Source organism: Teleopsis dalmanni, chromosome 2 (genome assembly GCF_002237135.1).
Source record: "Teleopsis dalmanni isolate 2A chromosome 2, ASM223713v2, whole genome shotgun sequence".
Classification (NCBI taxonomy): domain Eukaryota; kingdom Metazoa; phylum Arthropoda; class Insecta; order Diptera; family Diopsidae; genus Teleopsis; species Teleopsis dalmanni.
Window position 1 is genome coordinate 190315844 of NC_051847.1, and position 20736 is coordinate 190336579.

The following is a 20736-nucleotide window of genomic DNA, read 5'->3' on the forward strand; positions in this document are numbered from 1 at the left end:
TTTTTTTTTTTGTTTTTGTCTGTGAAATAGTATGGAGACTATTTGCCTACAGTATTGAAAATCTATAACTAAAAAATGTATGTGTTCTAGAATACAATATATACTAGAAAAAATATATATATACTAGAAAAAAATATATATTCTGGAAAAAAAATATATATACTAGAAATAAAATATATATTCTCGAAAAAAATATTTATTTTAGAAAAATATTTTAGAAATAAATTTATATTCTACAAAAAATATTTAATTTAGAATAAAATATATTCTTGAAAAGAATATATATTAAAAATAAATAAATTCTAAATATTCTAGAAAAAAAAAAATAAAATAGTTTTTTCTAGTTTTTTAATGAAAATAAAATAATATATATACTTTTTTCTTTAATAACTTAATGGAATAATTATATTGTTTTATAATTAATTCTAATTATACACAAAATAGCCAAGTTTTCTCAATTTAATTTATCAATTATTAAGCTAATTTATTTATATTAAATTATTTTAAGTGTTTACACTGTTCACTGTACATTTTTATTTTGTAGTTACTCTATTTAATTTTTAATAGCTTTAAGAAAATTGCATTTAAGCAAATTAATCAAATTTCATAACTTATATTTTATTAAATACATTTTTTAATATAATCTATTTAATTATTTTAATGTCCTAAATAAATTTTTTTTTCATGTTCTACATATTTGTTTGTTTATTTATGTTTTCTTTTCTTGTTTTTTTTTTTAATATAAACACATTGCTATGAGTTCATACCTTTAAAAATTAATTAATTTAATATATTTTTTTATATTATGTTAATATATTTTCATTATTTATTTATGTATATATATAAGTATATATATATAATATATTTTTTTAGTTCTTTATGCTTACATATGTATATTTTTTTGAATACCTAAATACATAATTTATTTTTTAATTGTTTTACAACATTTTCAGTCAGAGTGAAAAATATATATATATATTATTAAACATTTCTTTGGGTTTCAAATATATAAATATATTTATTAAATTTTAATAAATAATACAATATTAATACTAAAATAATTTTGAATGTAAATTTAGTGTGTTTGTGTGTGAAAAGGCATAAAAATGCTGTACTTACTATCATTTATGAGCGAGTGAAAAAAAAAAATATATATATATTAACATACATGTTACATGTATACTTTAATGTAATATAAATAATCTATACACATAGATTATATACATTATTCAATAATATACACACATGATTTTAATGCAAATTAATATATTAATACGAATTTTTAAAACTTATAATTTGAATTTCTTTTTTTTTTTATTTCGTAGATTTTTATTTACTTACGAATTTTAGTATATATATGTATTCTTGTTTATTTGTATATTATGTTATAAGGAACTTGTTTTATATATATTTCGAAAGTTATTTAAACAAATGAATTAGTAACGTGAAGTAAGTCAAAATTTAAGTGCCAGGGTAGAAGGAATAAAATCATATATATAAAAAATATTGTGTGTTCTTTTGTAAGTGCTTCCTCTCTGCACAAATGCTTTAAAAAATAAATTAAACTGTTTCTTTATTAAAGACAATTTAATAAATATAGGTTATAATTTTGATATATATAACTGAATTGATTTTTTTTTATCTACAGGACTTTTGTAATATTTTGAACGAAATATATCTATAAAAGGACATTAGAACAGACATTAGTTTTAAACTTGGGATTTTGAAATTTATTAGTTACCAATCGGTTGGATTCAGTGAAACATGTATAAATTTTGTATGGTTGGTTATTAACTCCCATTGGTGTTAGTTGTGGATGTTGGTTTGAATTGGCTATCTGCCATATATGCATATATATGTATAAATATATATGTATATACTTATAAATATTATATATTTATATGTATATACGTATATATACATACAAATATATGCATATATTTGAAACGTAGCTACGTATCTTGATTCCACTTCCACTTTGATTCCACTTTAAAATTTAGCATATAGTTATAATGTATATATCTACAGTCTATATATAATTTGTTCACTTCATTTCATTTGTCTTAACTAATAGTCCTACTTATAATTTTTTTCCCTTAAACCTCTGGACACATATAATTTCGACAAACTTAGTGTAATGAATTGAAATAACTTGATATTAATATAATTTATGCTGTACTTTTGAATTTATAGTAATTTTTTAATGTACGTGTAAATTTCATCACTGAGTCGATTGTTACGATTTTTGCTATTGTTGTTGGTATGTTGTTGTTTATTATGTGCCTGTCTATTACTACCAGCATTTTTATCCTTTTCCTTGTTTGTACCACTCCTTATATTGCTATTTGTGGGTGAAGAAGTTGAAGCGCCAGCGCTTTTACGTATTTGATACCATTTTTCGTATGAGTCCTTCGGAATTATTTCAGATTCATAGAGAATTTCGAAAACACTGCAGATCAAATCATTAGCGGTTGTCGAATCTTCATATGCTTGTTGTAGTGCATCTACAATTGCATCTAAGCATGCAATTTCATACTCTTCGCGCATATCGATACAAAGCCTCAATAGTGGTGTGCATTTACTGCGGAATAATTCCGTGTTTAATTGGCGCTTATGCTGTGACTTTTTCGTCTTCTTCGGCGTATTTGATGTTGTGATAGACGACGTTGCTGTGCCACTACTAGTATTATTATTGTTGGTTTGGATCACAGTTGAAAAATCACAGCATAAGCATTTTGTGAGATTTTTTATAAAAGTTGAATTAATAATTACATTTGTATTTATATAGTCAATAGCAAGATCGCACTCGTTGGCTGTGTTTAGTAAATATTCGATGCGTTCCACTTGCTCGGCAGTGGTTATGTTATGTGATTTGTTTACTCGAACCGCCTGCGGTATTTTATAATTTCTCTCTGCAATATACTGAAAGCTGTTTGCTTTTATAAACCGATCCCAATCGCTTTCATCGGAGAAAAACCTTTGGGCACGATCTAATTTAAATTCTTTATGCCACATATCATACATATAATTAGCACCAAATTCATTTGTAAAATATACTACCAACGCTTTGAGGAATCGTTCTGCGAATTTAGGACCATTATTATCCCATTGTGAATTCCAAATGTCATCCAAATGCAGCAAACGTTCATGTAGTATTGAACCTAAAAATTCAAATATGTAACTCCAACCATTTGGCACATCAACAAGTAAGTCGGGAAACTCTTCTGCAAACTCATTGTAAGCTGTGGTAAACACTTTTTTATCAAAAATTTTCTTATTGGGTATCAAGTGTATGAATATTTTGGCACAAGCTTCACGTTGCGTGCGTTTAGTATCTGCTAAATGTAGATACTCTATTAATATGTACTGCAACAATGATGTCTGTTGGAATCGATTTGCTGTTTGCCAAATGTTTAACACTTCTTGCCCCCAACCAGAGTTGCCGTCAAGTATTTCTTCAACTAGACCATTGATAATGCGCTGGCATTCTTTATTGTTATAACCGCAGTTTGATGAATTAGTGCTACTACAGCTGCTCCCCACGCTACTTTGAGATGTTGTACGATTGTTATCGAGGTTATCTAATATTTGGAATGGATTTGTTGTACGTCTTACATTACTATCAGTTGTATGTGTACTACCGCTGGCACTTGCGCTAGTGGACGCGTTGTTTGTTAACGTAGTGGAATTTGTATTTACTGATGTTGGTGCACGACCGTGAATTTTCCAAAGACACATTGACGAACAGCCCAACGTGGTATCTTCGTTACGTGTAAACTTAAGTTTGTTCATATCTATCTGTTCATTTTGTTGTACGTAATTCAATTTTTGTTTATTTGATGCAAAATAATTATTATCACGTTGGTTATCAATTCCACGTGAATGACGGGAATTATTTTGACTATTGTAACCAACGGAACGATTAGAGTTAATTAGATTTGTTGCATTGCTTTTATTTTGAACTTTTTCAGTTAAATGTTGCTGTTGTTGCTGCTTGGTGGGAGTCCGCCGTTGTTTATCAGTGTAAGGCTGATCCCAATTACGGGCACGTAAGTCCATAACATCTTGCATCATAAAACGAACGCGACTACTAATTTTTTCTTGCTTTTTATTATTGTTGTTATTACGCGATTTATTTACAATATCGTTGATTTTGCGGAATATTTTATCTAAACGTAATTTGTGTTCTGTTGCTTTACCCTCTAACAGATGGCCGACAGTTGTGAGCAATTTACACATATATTCCAACTTTTCCTCCGATCCATGCTCTAACAACGACTCAATGCAAATCAACACTCGATCACTGCCTAACGATTGCAGTTTGTAAATCTCACCAATGAAACGTACAGTACCCCAAGCTCGCCGTCTGAATTGATATTCTTGGTTTTCTATTTCAGCCTGAAGTTCTATACGCTCTTTGGGATCTTCACATTTTTCTAACTTTTCAACGAGTGGTTGCAATTTGAGTTTCTTAGCATGCGCATCGTTCACATTGGTTTCAAACTCATTTTGTATGCGTGTTATCAGTGCTTTACTATCGATTGTTGTCTCATGAAAAAGGACTTTGCAGAATTTTGCATAGGTTGGTGCGAAATTCGGTTCACTAATGGTCTTTTCAAATATCAGAATTATAACCTAGGAGAATAAAATATTGTTGTAGTTAAATACAAACAATGAAATAAAATAAGTAAAAAGTAAAAACTAAAAAGTGTTTAGTACTACAGTCAAGAAACTTAAAATGCTTATATAAAAACTGATATAGACTATCTTAACATGAAACATTTATGGTAAAAAATATGTAGTACGTTTTTTACGTACGTTCTAGAACAGTTGGAATTTAATGGTTGATTTAAAAATCAGAAAATCGTACACCAATACACAATACTACCATAGAGGCTTCATGTTAACACGTTTGTTGTGAGATAAGACTAATTAAGCTAAAAACTAATAACAAATTATTTTAATATAATTACTTGGTGCATTTTCTCCTGCGTATCAATTGAGATATTTGACATTGATTTCAATAGCACATCAAAATTATCCGGAGTAAGTTTATTCAGCACACCTCGTACCTTCTTTAGTACCGCATCAATATCGTCATTCGGACTAGAATGGGATTTAATGGATTTACTGCGTATGGAATCTGGTTGCCAAGCATTTTCACACTCGGATAGTTTAATTTCTTCATTCAGTGATAGATTCACATGTATAATGTCCATTTTTCGTTGATTCTGACTATTCATGCTACTTGAGGATGTCGCATGAGAGTTAGCGCTATTTGACGTATTGTCATGTTTTTTATTTTGTGTGCGACGCTTACCACTCAGGAACTCAATCGATTCATTAAAGTTCATGTGCTGATATTGTTGTTGGTGTACGTGCTGATGCATATTATTACTTTGATGTTGATTGTTGGAATGATTATGACGCGAAACAAATAATTGTGATATACAACTGCCAGGTGGAAAATTTATAACTGGCGGTTTGCGAGATTGTGCAGATTTTGATATAGTTCTTAGCTCATCCATACTATATCTAGTTAGAGATTTTGTGGTTCCATCAGATTTATATGAGATATTTGTTTGTAATGGCTTATCAGCTCCACCCTCAACTCTACCAAATCCAATTTTGAATTCTAAATTTCTTTTAATGATCTTGTCGTTGATGGTGACGTCACTAGAATTTCTATTTCTGTTATACTCTGCGCTTGTTGGCATATTATTTTTAATATTACTAAAGACAGCGTTTGTTGTATTATCAATAATTGATTTCGTTTCTGATAATTCATCAGAGTCCTTATCTTCAGAGAAGTCGCCGAAACGTATGGCTTTCAATTCAGCATGTGTATCCATAGCATACTGTTGTTCATGTAATAGCAAACGAGCACTTAGTTCCTCCTCATCTTCACCAGGCGAAACGGATTTGTTTAGAAATTCATAATTATGATCGGCTTCACCCTGAGTTGCATTCAAGTCAGGCTGCAAGTATTTCGCCACAATTTCATCATTGTTTAAAAGTTTATTTTTAACCGGAGCGTCTGATTCAACTAAATAGTTTTTGTTAAGGGGAAAGAAACACAAATAAATATATATATATTAAAATGAGATATGTATTAGTAGTTGTAAATATGTGCGATAAACAAAAACCAATGTAAATTATATGTGAGATGCTTGAAAAAAATAAATATTACTTTCATTCATAAAAAAATTAATTTTATTCTTATTGTAAATTAAATTAATACCAAACCAAACCAATGCAAAAACAAAATTAAATATATATGGCAATTAAGTATGAAAATTTGGCAGTAGCCTGCGGTTAAATTAAATAAGCAATAAGCAAAGTGCTGTTAAAATATTTACAAGACAAAATAATAAAATATAATAAAAATAATATAATAAATTAAATGGCGTAAATTTTATCAAATGAAAGAAGTTTTGTGAAAACTTCGATTAGACTATAAAATGTGTTCTCCATAACAGCAGATAGGTAGGTAGCAAAAATTTTAAAAAAAATATCGGGTCAATGTCTACGAGTTACTAGTCTAACGATGGTGGTTATTACAATAACAATATAAACAATAAATAACTGCAATTTGTAAATCAGAACGAACGGTACAGTGTTCCGGTCAGCAAAAGTAAACTGTTGGATCAGAAAAAGTTATAACAGAGACTTGATTCAGAGACTTTAGTTTGTTCACTAAAAGTTAATAAGCTGTCACTAGCAACGGCAGGACAAACTTAAGACTAAGATTTTTAAATTGAAACAATTGAGATAAGTAATAGAGTGTATGTTCATTTCAAAAAAAAAAAATTGTATATATTGACTATATATACAAACTAATATAAAATTGGAAAGTTGGAAATATTAAGCAAAATATGGTATTTATAAAATACATATAACAAAAAAAATTATTTTTTGAAAAATGTCCAGATGTAGCCAAAAAAAAAACACATAGACTATTGATTAGTAGACTTAGTACTGACTTTGCATATCTAATATAAATCGAATTCATTATGAATTCGTTTGAAAATATTTATAAACTAACAAACACTCTATTCATTATAGAATCTTCAAAGATCCAATATAATTATAAAAACTTCAAATTTCCTAGACATAATCAACGTTGAGATATATTACAATTTATATTCTATTTAAGCAAATAACAATATACTTTATCTGCGCTATAATTTAATTGTTCTTCAAACATCTCGTATGAATCTCAAAGTTTGTTTTTATACACTATATAGTTGTTAGATATTTATAAATTACTTTTTGTAGGTTTGGGTTTATTATTTGTACGACCATCATTCCTTTCAACCTTCTGCTGTTCGTCTCCAGTACGTTTATTTTTTTTCTGCTGATTCTGTTCATGCTGCTGAGGTTGCTGCCTTTTATTTGCCGTTTTATCAGGACAGGATGGTCCTGAATCACAACTAACATTATTCGTTTGATTTTTCTTCTTAGCATTTGCTTTATTCTGATTCTGATTTTGATTATTATTGTTCTGAAGCTTTGCAGTAGTCGTTGTTACTGTCTGAACAGTTTGATTATTATTGTTATCATTTTCACTAGTCTTTTTTAAATTGTTTCGTTCATTTTTTTTGTTTTTAGCTTCAGCCTCTCTGGCACGTTTCGCAGCCTTTCGATTTTTTTTCAAACTTTTTGTGGAAACACTTTTATTTGATTGGGAAGTATCTGTTGCTGTCTGTTCTAGATCTTCTACTGCATTGTTAGTTTTAGCATTGTTAGTGGTTTTCTTATCTGGCAAAGTTTTCACTATAATAGGCGAAGCTGAAGAGCTTGTGCTTGGAGTTGGGGTCATCGAAGCAGTCAAAGTTTTTCTTTGCATGATCGTAATATTTCGTTTACTAGTTACTTTTGTTGTTGAGACTACTGTTTGCGGTAAATCCTCTTCAGTGTTACTACCTGGAAAATTTATTAGAATTATGCATGTAGTGAGGGAGAATTTTATAATGTGAAATACATTATATTTTTTAGATAGAAAAATAAAATTTGAAGAGTAAAGAGTGAATTGGTAGGTGTATATAATTTACTTTGTTTTTTCGTTTGTTGTATCTGTTCTTTAACGTTGGAGAGCGTGTTTAATTCTTCAGATTTTGAACACTGTTTTGTTGTTATAAGTTGATTTTCTTCTCGTTGCAAAATCTTTATTCGTGGACCTTCATTCGATTTCGGCTCCTTTACTACGACAGATGTAAGCTCTGTTTTTACAAATTCTTGTGCGTTGCTTTTTTTTAATATAGAAGAATTTTGAGTAACTGTTAATTCTTTAGTAACTGCTTTAGTCTTTTTACTTTTGACTATCTCTATCTGTGGCGATGTTGGATCTTTTACTGAAACGAAGTCAAAATTTTTAAACCAAATTTTTTTTTTGTGAGACTAACTAAATGTTCAAATAAATGCTACGATTGTTGAAAATAATTGTTCGACAATCTTTTTCCCATATAAAAATACAAACTAAACAATCGAAGTCGTCAAAATAAATTTTTGATATTTTTGACTTTAATATGCTAGTTCTTTTCAAATTATATCAATAATTCAAAGGTATTTTAGTGCATAAAATTTGTGGCCATTTCTTTCTTCTATTTAACACAACTCGGGAATCATTAAAAAATGATCCAAAAATTAAAAAATATATAAAATAAATATGTTATAAAAAAATAATGGAATTATAGTGTTGATGCGAAATTTTACGCATGTGTCTTTAAATCAATGAAATCAGTTTTATTGCGTTATTAGTGTATTAAATCCTACAACATTTGCAAAATTAAATGTAAAAAAATTAAAAAGCAAACCAGATAATAAATTATATACAAAATTATTATTAATTAATTTAATATTTATAAATAATATATTAAAAGCATACCATAACCATAATGACTACATGTTAAATTATTAATGATAGTGCCACCTAATTATATTGAAATTGATTATAAATAATTAAGAATTTAAAATTTACCGTCACTGAAACTGCAAATATTATCAACTTCATCTTCAACTATATTTGTGCTGGACTCTACAGGCACTTCTTCAACAACAACCGTTATGTGCTCATCCTCAAATTCTATTGTATAATCCTCAGTTTGTTTATCTGAATTTAACTTAGTATTCGAAGTTGTTTGTGAACAAATAGAGGTATTATCATCATACTCCTCTTCAGTAGCGGAAATATTGGAGACAGCTGGTGATGAAGAGACGGTGAAAGTCGATTTTTCTTCGTAGCTAGTTTGATTCATATTGGAATCAACAGATAGTTCGTTTTGTAAATGTTGTTCATAATCATCAGCTGATGAGTCAGCAAGTAGTGATGCCTCAGTTTGCTCCGTAGAAGTTAATAGACTGTCACTAGCAATAGTATTTTCTTCAATATTTATACCGCTATCATCTTTACTTTTTTTTAATGTATCAGGTGATGTTTCTGTTGAAGTGCTTTGTCTTCTGGGTTTTTCCTCAAATATACTCACCATTGTATCGGGATTTATAATGGGAATAGCGTGTTTGCGCGGTTTCACAATTTCTGTATTGCTATTCAAAGAATTTATAGACGTATTAGATGAGGATGCCGCACCAATTGCATTAGATGCTTGCATATGTGTGCTATATGTCTGCAGTGAGGATGATGCTGTTGGTGGTTGCGGTATTATAGGTGATTGCGGTGTACACATTGGAATGGGCGGTTGACAATATGGTTGAATGTATGCTGTTGTTGTACCCATGGGTCCACGTGTTGCAGTTTGCAAGACCTGTCCAACACCCGGCTGTTGGTGAGAATTTGAAAGAAGTTGAGCTCGCGGTCCAGTTGGGAATGCAAAAAATGGTGGCATCACATAAGAACGATGAGTAAGCACGCCACGCATCTGTGTATTCGGTACGCTTATGTTGCCTGGAAAATATTGTAGAGCTTGTGCGGGGGGCATACCGTGTGGCTGCTGCGGTTGATGTTGCGCTGCGGTAAACAATGCTTGTTGAGATGTGTTTTGTGTCGTGTTTGCATTATGATTACCAACAGGTGCCGCATTATTAGCATATATTGTTGCTGCCATTACAGATGCTGGAGGCGGTGCTTGCTGGTATGGCATGTGGAAAGTTGTTGTCATGAACCCTGGACCATGTGCGGGAATAATGTTGGTATTGCCGGCATATTGTATATTTCCGGTATTATTTGTTGCAGACTGTTGTCTTCCAATATTTCCTGTATTATTAGTGTGGTTAATACTGTTATTGTTGCCATAACATTGTATTTGTCCTCCGGATTGTGTTGTTGTATGCGGCGTACTAGAATTTTGTAATGGTGGCGAGGATGCCAGTTGTGGTCCAGGTGTGCCATTATTAGATTGAGGCAACGGCGGAGGCTGATTTAATATTAAGAATGATTGTGATGGATGTGCCAGTTGCGGCTGCGGAGCCTGCTGTTGATTTTGTTGCGGGTGTTGGTAATGGGAAAGATTTTGTGTTTGGGTTTGATGTCCCAGATGCAACGGTGCCGACGAAAGTTGCTGTTGTTGTACAGCGTGAATTGAATGCCCTGTCTGATTCGCTTGATGCAGTGCTTGTTGACCGGGATGCAACTGTAATTGAGATATAGTCAACTGGTGCTGATTTAATTGTTGCGGCTGTTGCTGTGCTGGGCGATTTCCCTTCCCACCCCCTCCCGCTTGATGTAACATGGGAGGAGTTTTAAAATTTCTTCATTGTATATAACAAATTCAAAATTGTCGACATATTTTATTTTTTTAAATTTTATTATTATTTCATTTCGGTTAGTTTTGTTTTGATGATTTGTTTGAAATGATTTTGATTTTTGCGTTCCATAAGGAGTAAAAAGTGAAAAAAATTATATATGTTTTTATGTTAGTTTTTTTTTCTATTATTATTTAAACAATATATAAAAATGTTAAAATGATACGTTTTTTATGAACGTGCAAAAATTATTTTTAAATAAAAACAATTATATTTTATTGTAATTGTATATAATTAAAATACTAAAAAAATCGTAGTTTTTACACACAAACACACTACACATTTAATTTTTTTACCTTATTTTTATAGTAATTTAAATATGCGAATTAAATTAAACAAAACAAAATTGTAAATAAAGTATAAAACAAGGAAAATCTATAATATAAAATCAAAATCTGTAAAATTTACCTAGATATAAAATACAAAGGATACACTTATATTTTACATACTGTTGTTAATAATTTAATTTTGAATATCAAAATTACAGTATAAAGTTATTATCTAATTAACTATATATAAAATGAAAGTAAAAAACTAATTACTTTACGGAGAATTACTATACTTAATACTTTTTGATTTATATTTATATATTTTATTTTTAATGCTACTTTATAGTCTTTATAGTAATTTTCTAAATTTCCCTCACGTTGTCTAGGGATGCTAAGTAATTTATATATATTCAAGGGAAAGTGGAAAGTATTCATAGATATACTTTAAAGATACATTTATATATGAAATGTATAGATAATTCTTCCGAAATAATGAAAAGAAATAAATATTTATTTTCCTTTCAAAAGGCAACGAGTCTATGTTCCAGAGCTCCCAAAATACAATAAATACGATCCAGCTCTACCGTTTCAATTTCAACTTTTGCAAGGATAGTGGAATGATACAGTTTTAAACAATATTAGTATATATTTTATCTTTTTGTTTTTATATATGAATAACAATATCTTCTTTGCTTTTCTACAAATCTAGTTATTAATACTAAATTAAACAAAAAAAAAATGGTAATGATCTTATAAGAGAATATAATATAAACAATCTTGAAATCAGTTATAGTATTGGTGTAAGAATTAAACTTGGTATATATACAATAGATATATTTTCTTACTCTCGATTTATATGAAACATTTTGCTCTATTATTAAATTATTCATGAAAAACACTTTATTGCACTTTCAGTTAAAACTCAAACTGAATTATGTGTCGGGAATATAAAATCAAATCAGTTGTAGGCGTTCAGTTCAATACATTAACATTTTATATAAGTTAATTTTTATATAACTTTAGCCTCTATACCCCTCCTTCTTCCCAATGTTTAAATTTCAAATGTTGACAGAAGCGAACAAAAATGAAATTGTCAATTATATCTTCCATTTCAACTGCAGAGCTAGCTATTCAACTATATTGAAATTGCCATTGTAGTAAGTAAAAATTTTATTGCTTTTGAAAAAAAAAAGCGGATATTGTAAAATAATAAAATAAACAAATACGAATAACTAAATAACCAAAGAAATATGCAACAAGTAAGCGAGGAAGAATTGTTTATACGAATACAAAAAATGATGATGTTATTTTCGTAATAGCCGATAAAAAATTGCTTAAAACTTTAATTCTCCTTTTTCTATACATGGAAAACAGAAATTTCGTATTAATGGATTCACATCGAAGGAATGCTTATTGGTTGTTAATAATCAAAAAATTTTTTTAAAAAATATTCCTATAATAACACATTATAAAATGAAGTTAGTTTCATCGATGTTTATTCCAGATAAGTAACGATATTTGTTTGAAAATAATAGAACTACGATATAGGTCCATCGAAACAATGGACTTAATTTTTTAATGTACTATCAATCCATATATTTGTTTTTGCGGAGTGGAGGTTTAAAAATGCCTAACGCATTGTCACTATGTCGTCATAATAGTGGTATGCCCGGTCAATCCATATATAGCTATATAGAAATCAATTTTAACTATTTTACATATACATCATCTTTACTTTCTTAAAACCTGACAAAGTATAATGTGTTCCTTCATAAAACTAAGAACAACTCAAGTGTGATTTAATAATGGTTTTTGATAAAATTGATTGAATTGGACCTTCCTATAACTGTTCACATCCATTTCATAACTGAAATCAAAGTGACTACTAATTTATGAAATTGAATTCATAATAAAGTCAGAAATTTTTGGTTAAATAAAGTAGAATGAAGCATATATTCTAACGAAATATAGACATCTCTAACAGTGCAACTTTGTAGACCCCAGCTTTTATTTTTAAATCAAGTAAGCTTTTTTAAATGTGCAATTTAAGTATATTATTGACCTTAACAATTAGAGACTTTATATGACATCAAATCAATGGTACGTGTCATTATAATGAAATATCAAAATGAAATTCCAAACAATGTAAAAAATATTTTAAAATAATTTTTTATAAAAAAAAAGTTATAAAAAAAACTTTTATTCATTTTTTATATAGCTTCTGCAGAGTAGGCCTTGTAGAACCATGTTTTTTTCTATAACCCAAAGTAAAGAGACCCACAGCATACTATACATTAAATAATTTTTTAATTGTAGTATAATAAATAATAATAATTTTATATTTTTATTTATTTTATAATAATTTTGGCGTTGATTGTATATTCATTATACTGAATGTCTAATTCATTATATAATTCGTAAGTTATATACTTGTATATCAAGCAGTATATAAAATCTGGAAAATATTTAAAAAAAATTAGTTAAGCCCACAGAAAAACTCTAAGTTAGTATTAAAGAAGACTGAAAATATGACTTCTAAAAAGTCATATGGACTAAAATATGAGTCATAATTCTGTGACTTAAGATGTTACATTTTTTTTGAACAGAAAATATTTTAACTTCAATATTTCAACTTACAAATATTTCATAAAAATTACTATCTATTGTGCATAATTTTTCTACAATCGACCTTTAAGCTAAAGTCGATTGACTCATTTTAAATAACACGTCTAATATTAACTGTCTCCAGTTCTTTCCATATGATTACATTTCTTGGGCTTTTCTAACTTAATGTCGTTTTGATACGGAATGCTAATAATTGCAAACTAGTTATTATTCTTGTAATAATTACTATTAAATCGAACCAGATTATATATATATTAAATATTAACTAAAATAATACCAAAGATATACACATATATTTAACTAAAATAGGTCTTTAATAAATACAAAAACTTTTTATTGGAAGTTAAAAATTGCAACTAAGTATTGAATTCATTAGTCCAGCGAATATTATTATTTTAAAAATCTGGAAAGTTCTATATGTTGCCCTTTTCGCTTATCCAAAGTACAGGCGCTAATATAAGCAAATAAACACAAATTTCTAGAGAAATTGCATTCACGTGTATCAGAAAAAAGGTGTTTTGTTAAATAAATTGTAAATAAAAATTATAAAAAACACAAAGTATTTGCTGATAACATTCGAGTTTGTCGTAATGACGAACACACGTCATCAACAAGTGTTTTCTGATTGAAGCGATGTGTAGGATGGTACAGCAATGCCTTATGAACAAAGAAAATGCTATAGTAGAAACAATAATATGCAGACAATATTATACAGAAAATAAATTAGAAATAGACGGCGTACGTGTACATTCCATTTAAAACTATATTCATACATATATGAAATAATATATATATATATAGGGTGCTACAAGATTTAAGATAACAAGATTCAAAGTAAAATCAAAGTGATTAATTTAATAATAGCGATTAGTTTAATCATAAATAATAATTATTTCTTCCAATAAGGAAGGGATTGAATTTCTTTTTAAAATTATTTAAAAATTGCTATAAATTCCAGTTAAAAAAAATTATTTGTTTATAAGGGTCTTATTTGTGCCATATGGTGCACTTGCATCTTTGTTGTTACTTTTTTTTTTATCATTTTAAATAGATAAAATTAAGTAAAATAGAATAAAGTAGCTTCTTAGTAAACCACATATTTACTGATATTCATAATTCCAAGTACAACTACAGCAACTGTTAGTTATTTCACTCCGCACTGAGCTTGACGACTATCCATATTTAAACTTGAGCATCAAACTTCACAACAGTAGCAGTGAAAAAATACTGAGAGTGAAAACAAAAGAAAAAAAGGAAAATAAAAGTGCCATTAAAATTTGGTGATATAAGATATATGTACTCGTAAAATCTCATTTATATATACATATATAAATCCAACAAAATGACTTCAAACATATGGTTGAGTTGATGACAGGGTTTAGAACCCCCTACTTATACTTTCTGCAGAACGTCAATGTTATTCCCGACATTGAGCGAATTATCTCCAAGTGTTCTATTTTATAGTGAGGGAAAGTAAATAAATATTCACATTTTTATCGACAACTTTTGAAGCATTTAGACTACTAAATTATTTAATAGAGTGACAACCATAACAAAACATTTAAAACAATATGAAAGTACAAAATTCTTTTATAAAAAATGTTCTAAAGGTTTTTTAAAACAATTTCAATATATTCGAAAATTTAAAAACTTTTTTAGGTATTTAAAAATGTTGATATGACATTCAATGACAATGTTGGGAAAAATACTTAAATAAATATGCAGTGTAGGTTATTTTTTTTTTTTTTCTTTTTAGATTTTTATTGTATAAGCAATATGAGCAAAAATGTTTATTTATTATTTCATTAAATTGTTAAAAAAAATATATATATTTGTACTATATACTATATATTTTATATGTGGAGGTTTCAAAAAAGAATGCGTGTTGAAACATTGTAAATATTTGGGGTGTGAGTATATAAATATTTATTGTATATTTTTATAAGTTCAAATTATTAAGAGTCATAATAATAATTAGTAAATTAACATATTTATAATTTTATATCCGATCAAAATTCTGCCAATAATTTATATTTGTTAAGTATGTGAAGTAATGCCCACGTATCACAAATTTTCATTTTATTTTGTACTTTAAAAGTTCTAAATATTTTTTATATAAAGGGTGCAACAATTTTAAGTTTAAAATTTAAGCAACTGTTAAATGTTAAAAAAATATCATTTGACATTTGTAAAGGGTAAAGATGAAAATTTTCCATAATGGAAAACCACACATGCCAAAACATTCTTGCGAATAAACAGAAACAAAACAGAAGCATTCTCTATAGAGGAACAAAGGCAAATTAAAAGGTGATCAAAAAGATATATATTATCATTTTTGAAGAGCAGCAAAACTCAAATGGAAAACTACAGTGGCTGTAAAAAATCAAATCCAAACTAAATAGGCCAAGAGCTACAATATTTAGAGAAGGAGAAAACTACTGTGCAGAACCAAGAAAGAGGTGACCAGTGGAAATCTATGACCTGGAATGATGTAGCTGCAGATAAGATATAGAAACAATTATCAATTACTTGCCTGGTCCACCAGTATATTATGCCATAACTCTCCATTATGAAAGTAAATAAAATATAAACCTGTCGTACATCCCAAACATAAATCCTTCAATCAATTTTCAACGGTCCTAGTTACTTAAAGAACTGAGATATTTTATAATCGGGGGATTTTGTAGTAGCAAAACAGTGCCGATTCGCTACTTGGACAGAAGAAGAAACTCCTCTGTCGCACTACAAACAACTAACCAAAACATTCATTTATTGCGAAAAAATTATATATATTATATATTACTTACTTACAATAATAAATACATATGTGTGGTCGACATTTATGTCGATTACGCATATATGAACGTCACAATAGTTTAATTCTAATTATCACTATTGTAAGAGAGAACACTGAAACTACTATTCGTCAACGTGATAAAGAGAATTGAATAAAAACAATTTTTCTAAATTATATTTTCTAAAAAATAAAATTAATAATTTTAAATAAAATAGAATTTTGTTTTTGAGAAGACTACATACTCCAACACACCAAAACAAAGTACCCAAAAAAATCATGGCAGGAGCTAATGATCTAACATTAGGACTGTGTGTGAATAGTAACTAAATTAAGATTTCAAGATCTAAATTATTTTAGATAGTTGGAATAAAATCGTTATAAACATTAAATTAACAAAATGGACTGAAATTTCTTAGCATATTTTCAGTAAATTTTCGAGAGTTTAAGTTTCTATTAGGAAATATGGATCCTTTTTCGTTATAATTGACTTAAAAAATCAAATTTAATACAATAAATAATTAATAACATTAACTAATAAATGTTGTAAGTATTAATATTATTGACAAAATTTTTATTTTGAATTGAAAGTATTGTATGTGCAATACATTTTTTAAGCATTTTATGATAAGAAAAAGAATGTGATTACGCAAAAATGGGTTTGAATAGTTTTAGAACTTAGAAGAAGAGAATAACATTAAATTTTACAATTCACACACAGCTAATATATTAAGATAATCAAAATTAATATAAAAATCAAATTATTTCAACTTTTCTTTAACACTCAAAACTGCTTTTTACTTGAAAATTTCTAATTTTTATATCGTGTTTAAAGTGCAGTTAGCTAGCACTTTTTTTTATTTTCTATTCATTCTTTTTATCTGAAGCAATATTTTTTTATTATTTTTGAATCTAGTTAGCCACTTTAGTAGTTTTTTTACTGTATTTCATTCATAGAAACAAGAACACATCTACCAATAATTCCAATTTTATATTTATTTTCCAAATTTTTTTTATATATTTAGTTTATATATAAAGATATATTCTTTATAAACATAAACATTACTTACAGTATTAGTTGAACTTAGTTATTGTAACTTCACTATTAATTTATTTGTATTTCACAGTCTTTTCTATGGATTTAAAATTTTAACATTAAATTAACATTATAATTAAGAACTTTTAAAAAAAATATTTTAACACACTTAAATAGAATAATACTAGTCTTTATTTAAACTGTTAAGGTACAAGGACTGACAATGTCTGACGGCAGTCTAAAATTTGACATCTATTTAAGCGAATTTTAACAATGAAAAAAACACATATCATTAATATCTGGAAATGCCCAAAACAGTTGCATAGTTGGGACTATAATTTTTTGGTACAGGTAGTTTAATATATATGAATATATTTAACAGTATACGAAACAAGTCAAAAGTTAACCCAAAATTATATTTAATTGTAACAGGTACTCGAATATATACAAATAATTTAACTTAAATCCTCTTATATTAGAACATGACTTAAAATGCATATTTCGGAGAATCTCTAGCAGATGTTTGGTTAGCTAAAAATTTAATTCAACTATCGTCAATTGCATCAGGTAGTTTTGACAGTAGTCAATACTTGAAAAAACATCGTCACGGATTATAAATAAAAATCTAATGCAATCACATTTTCGGCTAACTGAAATTCCATTGAATTTAAATTGAATTTTTCGTTGAAGAAAATGAACTCCTATTTTTTCTTTGAATGGTTTTTGGGTTATTTGGAGCCTGTTGAGCTCATATTAATAACCTTTTTTCTCCTAGACATCTGGTCTATGGCAATTATATTCATAAATAGAGGTTATAAAGGGTTAATAAAATATTTTTATTTTAAGAGACATCCTTCCCAAAATTTCATGCTGACCTTAAATTAACTTAAAATCATTGAAAAATTAAAAAAAATGAATTGTGGCAATTATAAGAATTACTAACGTTGATACCAGTAATAGGCTTGCAAATAGAAAATTGAGTGTATATTTTGGCATTATAACAAAGACTTCATATTATGTATTTGGGTAGTTTAGTACCTAAGTAACATAGTGAAGTGCTAGCTTTGACGTTGAAAAATGGTGTTTACACTGACACAATTCTTTTGTTCAAACATGAAACAAATAAAATTCTTTAATTTATATAATTATGTATATAAATTTTGAAACGAGAGCATAGACTTTGCTTTTATAATTTGTCAAAAAAAAGTTATACAGTAATGTCCAGTTCTTAATAAACTGTCAAAACATTTAAAATACATCCTATAACTCAACAATTTATTTACACTTCCATTTAGAAGTGTCGGTGTGAACACTTCTAAATGTTTTGACGTTGAAAAGTGGTGTTCACACAGACACAATTCTTTTGTTCAAACATGAAACAAAAAAAATTGTTTAGTTTATATATTCATTTCTATAAATTTTGAAACAAGAGCATGAAATTTGCTTTTATAATTTCTCAAAAAAAGTTATACAGTAATGTCCAGTTCTTAATAAACTGTAAAAACATTCAAAATACATCCTATAATTCAACAATTTAATTACACTTCCATTTAGAAGTGTCGGTGTGAACACCACTTTAATCGATCATTAGTCATTAAAGTTGTCAATTAAATTATAGTTATTTAGAACTTATTACTCTATATTTAATTGGTATAAAATAATATTTTTTTATTTGTATAAAAAATATATTTAAATTTTATTTTTCTAATTATAAGATAAAAAGTAATTTCGTTAAGCAAAAATTGTTTTCATGAGTAATGAAACACCCTTTATATCATATACCCATATCTGAATAATAGGTAAAAATGTTTAAGACAAAACAGATACATTTTCTTTACTTATATAAGGTAATTTAAAAATAGGTGGGCGTACTGTAAATGGTAAATTCAAGGTTATGATTGATAAAGTAACACACTTAAAGTGAAATATTAAATAAAATATTTTTTTTAAACGAAAATATTAACAGTGACTTCATTTTTGGAATAATTTATATGTGGTATCTTCATTGTAAAACTTCAATTTAAGTTATTTCAACATTTTCTTAATACAATTTCCAGTTAAGTAAAGAAGTAAAACCACATTTTTAAGAAATTCTTTACTTTTTCCAATGAAAGTAGCACACACACAAGATACTTAGACTAGCTTTAATGCAATGCAGCCAAGTTGTTTTTTGGCTGTATCTGCTGCGGTTATTACATCAAGACCCACTTTATGCTTCCTTCTTATGCTTTCTTTATAGCATTTTCCATAAACATAAAAAACTCATTTAGTTTTTTAGTTGTATTTTTGCCAGACAAATATTTCGAATAAGTAAAGTGAAATCTAGAGAGTTGCATAAAATGTTATTAACTACATCTTCTATAAGATTTATATTATTACTGAGCTCTATGATTTATTTTTATGCTTCCAAAAGAAGAGTAAAGACTCTTCTTTCAATTCCTTTCTGATAAGTTTATTTATATCGCTTCAATTAATAGATACTTAGACTAATTCAGTATATCTAAACGTAAAAGATTTAGCATTAAACTGTTTCTTAAGCATTAAATGTGTTAGAAAGTGGCTAAGGAAGATACTATTAATTCTGTACTGTAATACTACTATAGATTTAGATTCTTTAGTACACGAGATAATTTCAAAAATGAAGAACAATGTATGCTTAGGTTATACCGGTGATCCAAAGGATCCACTTAGTCCTATTCGCCCATTGTGTTAACGTTTCAAAAAAATCAAAGGTTTTAAAAACCACCTTGAACCTTTGACTTATCTCACTCATATAATAGGAATGACGGATCGCAGAGTTGGTCAAGATCCTCAAAAAAAAAAGAGGCATGTAAATAGCGCCGCGTATTTGCTGAACAATAACAACGCAAAAGTGAGGCACTTTCATCGTACTGTCTACAATTGCGTCATGAATGATTGAAAGTGATATGAAAAAACTATATCTTTACAGGGTATCTCAATAAGATTACTGAACATCTCGTTAAGAGATGTGTTGAAATCAAAAATCGATTAGAAATCTTAATATTTAAAACAAACTGAGTTTGAATCTTGATATTACAAACTGATTTGGCATATATTAATTAATGCACATATATTGTTTACATCTCTTTTACTTATCGAAAATTTTAAAGATACACATATATATACTTATATATATATATATATATATAAAGTTGAAATCGAAATACTGCGAACTTGCCATAAACTTAATATTATTAGCTTGCATAAAATTAAAATGCTTAAAGCTATGA

At 27.9% G+C, this 20736-nt stretch overlaps 1 protein-coding gene across 3 annotated transcripts in view; it reads right to left on the reverse strand.

Moving 5' to 3' along the window:
- LOC119679070 (eukaryotic translation initiation factor 4 gamma-like) overlaps nt 1–20736 on the reverse strand; it is a 28050-nt gene that overhangs the window by 5372 nt on the left and 1942 nt on the right. The window contains exons 2-6 of one of the 3 annotated variants that reach the window (XM_038091222.1): nt 8981–10707; nt 8055–8354; nt 7270–7926; nt 4974–6046; nt 1622–4635 (exon numbers count right to left, since the gene is read on the reverse strand). The exons of 1 other annotated variant lie outside the window; for it this stretch is intronic. In XM_038091222.1, the coding sequence (XP_037947150.1) occupies nt 2188–4635; nt 4974–6046; nt 7270–7926; nt 8055–8354; nt 8981–10688 (6186 nt within the window). In that variant the 5' untranslated portion in view covers nt 10689–10707 and the 3' untranslated portion in view covers nt 1622–2187. Of the gene's footprint in view, nt 1–1621; nt 4636–4973; nt 6047–7269; nt 7927–8054; nt 8355–8980; nt 10708–20736 lie in introns of those variants that run through there. One more of the 3 variants, XM_038091223.1, reaches the window with a different exon arrangement.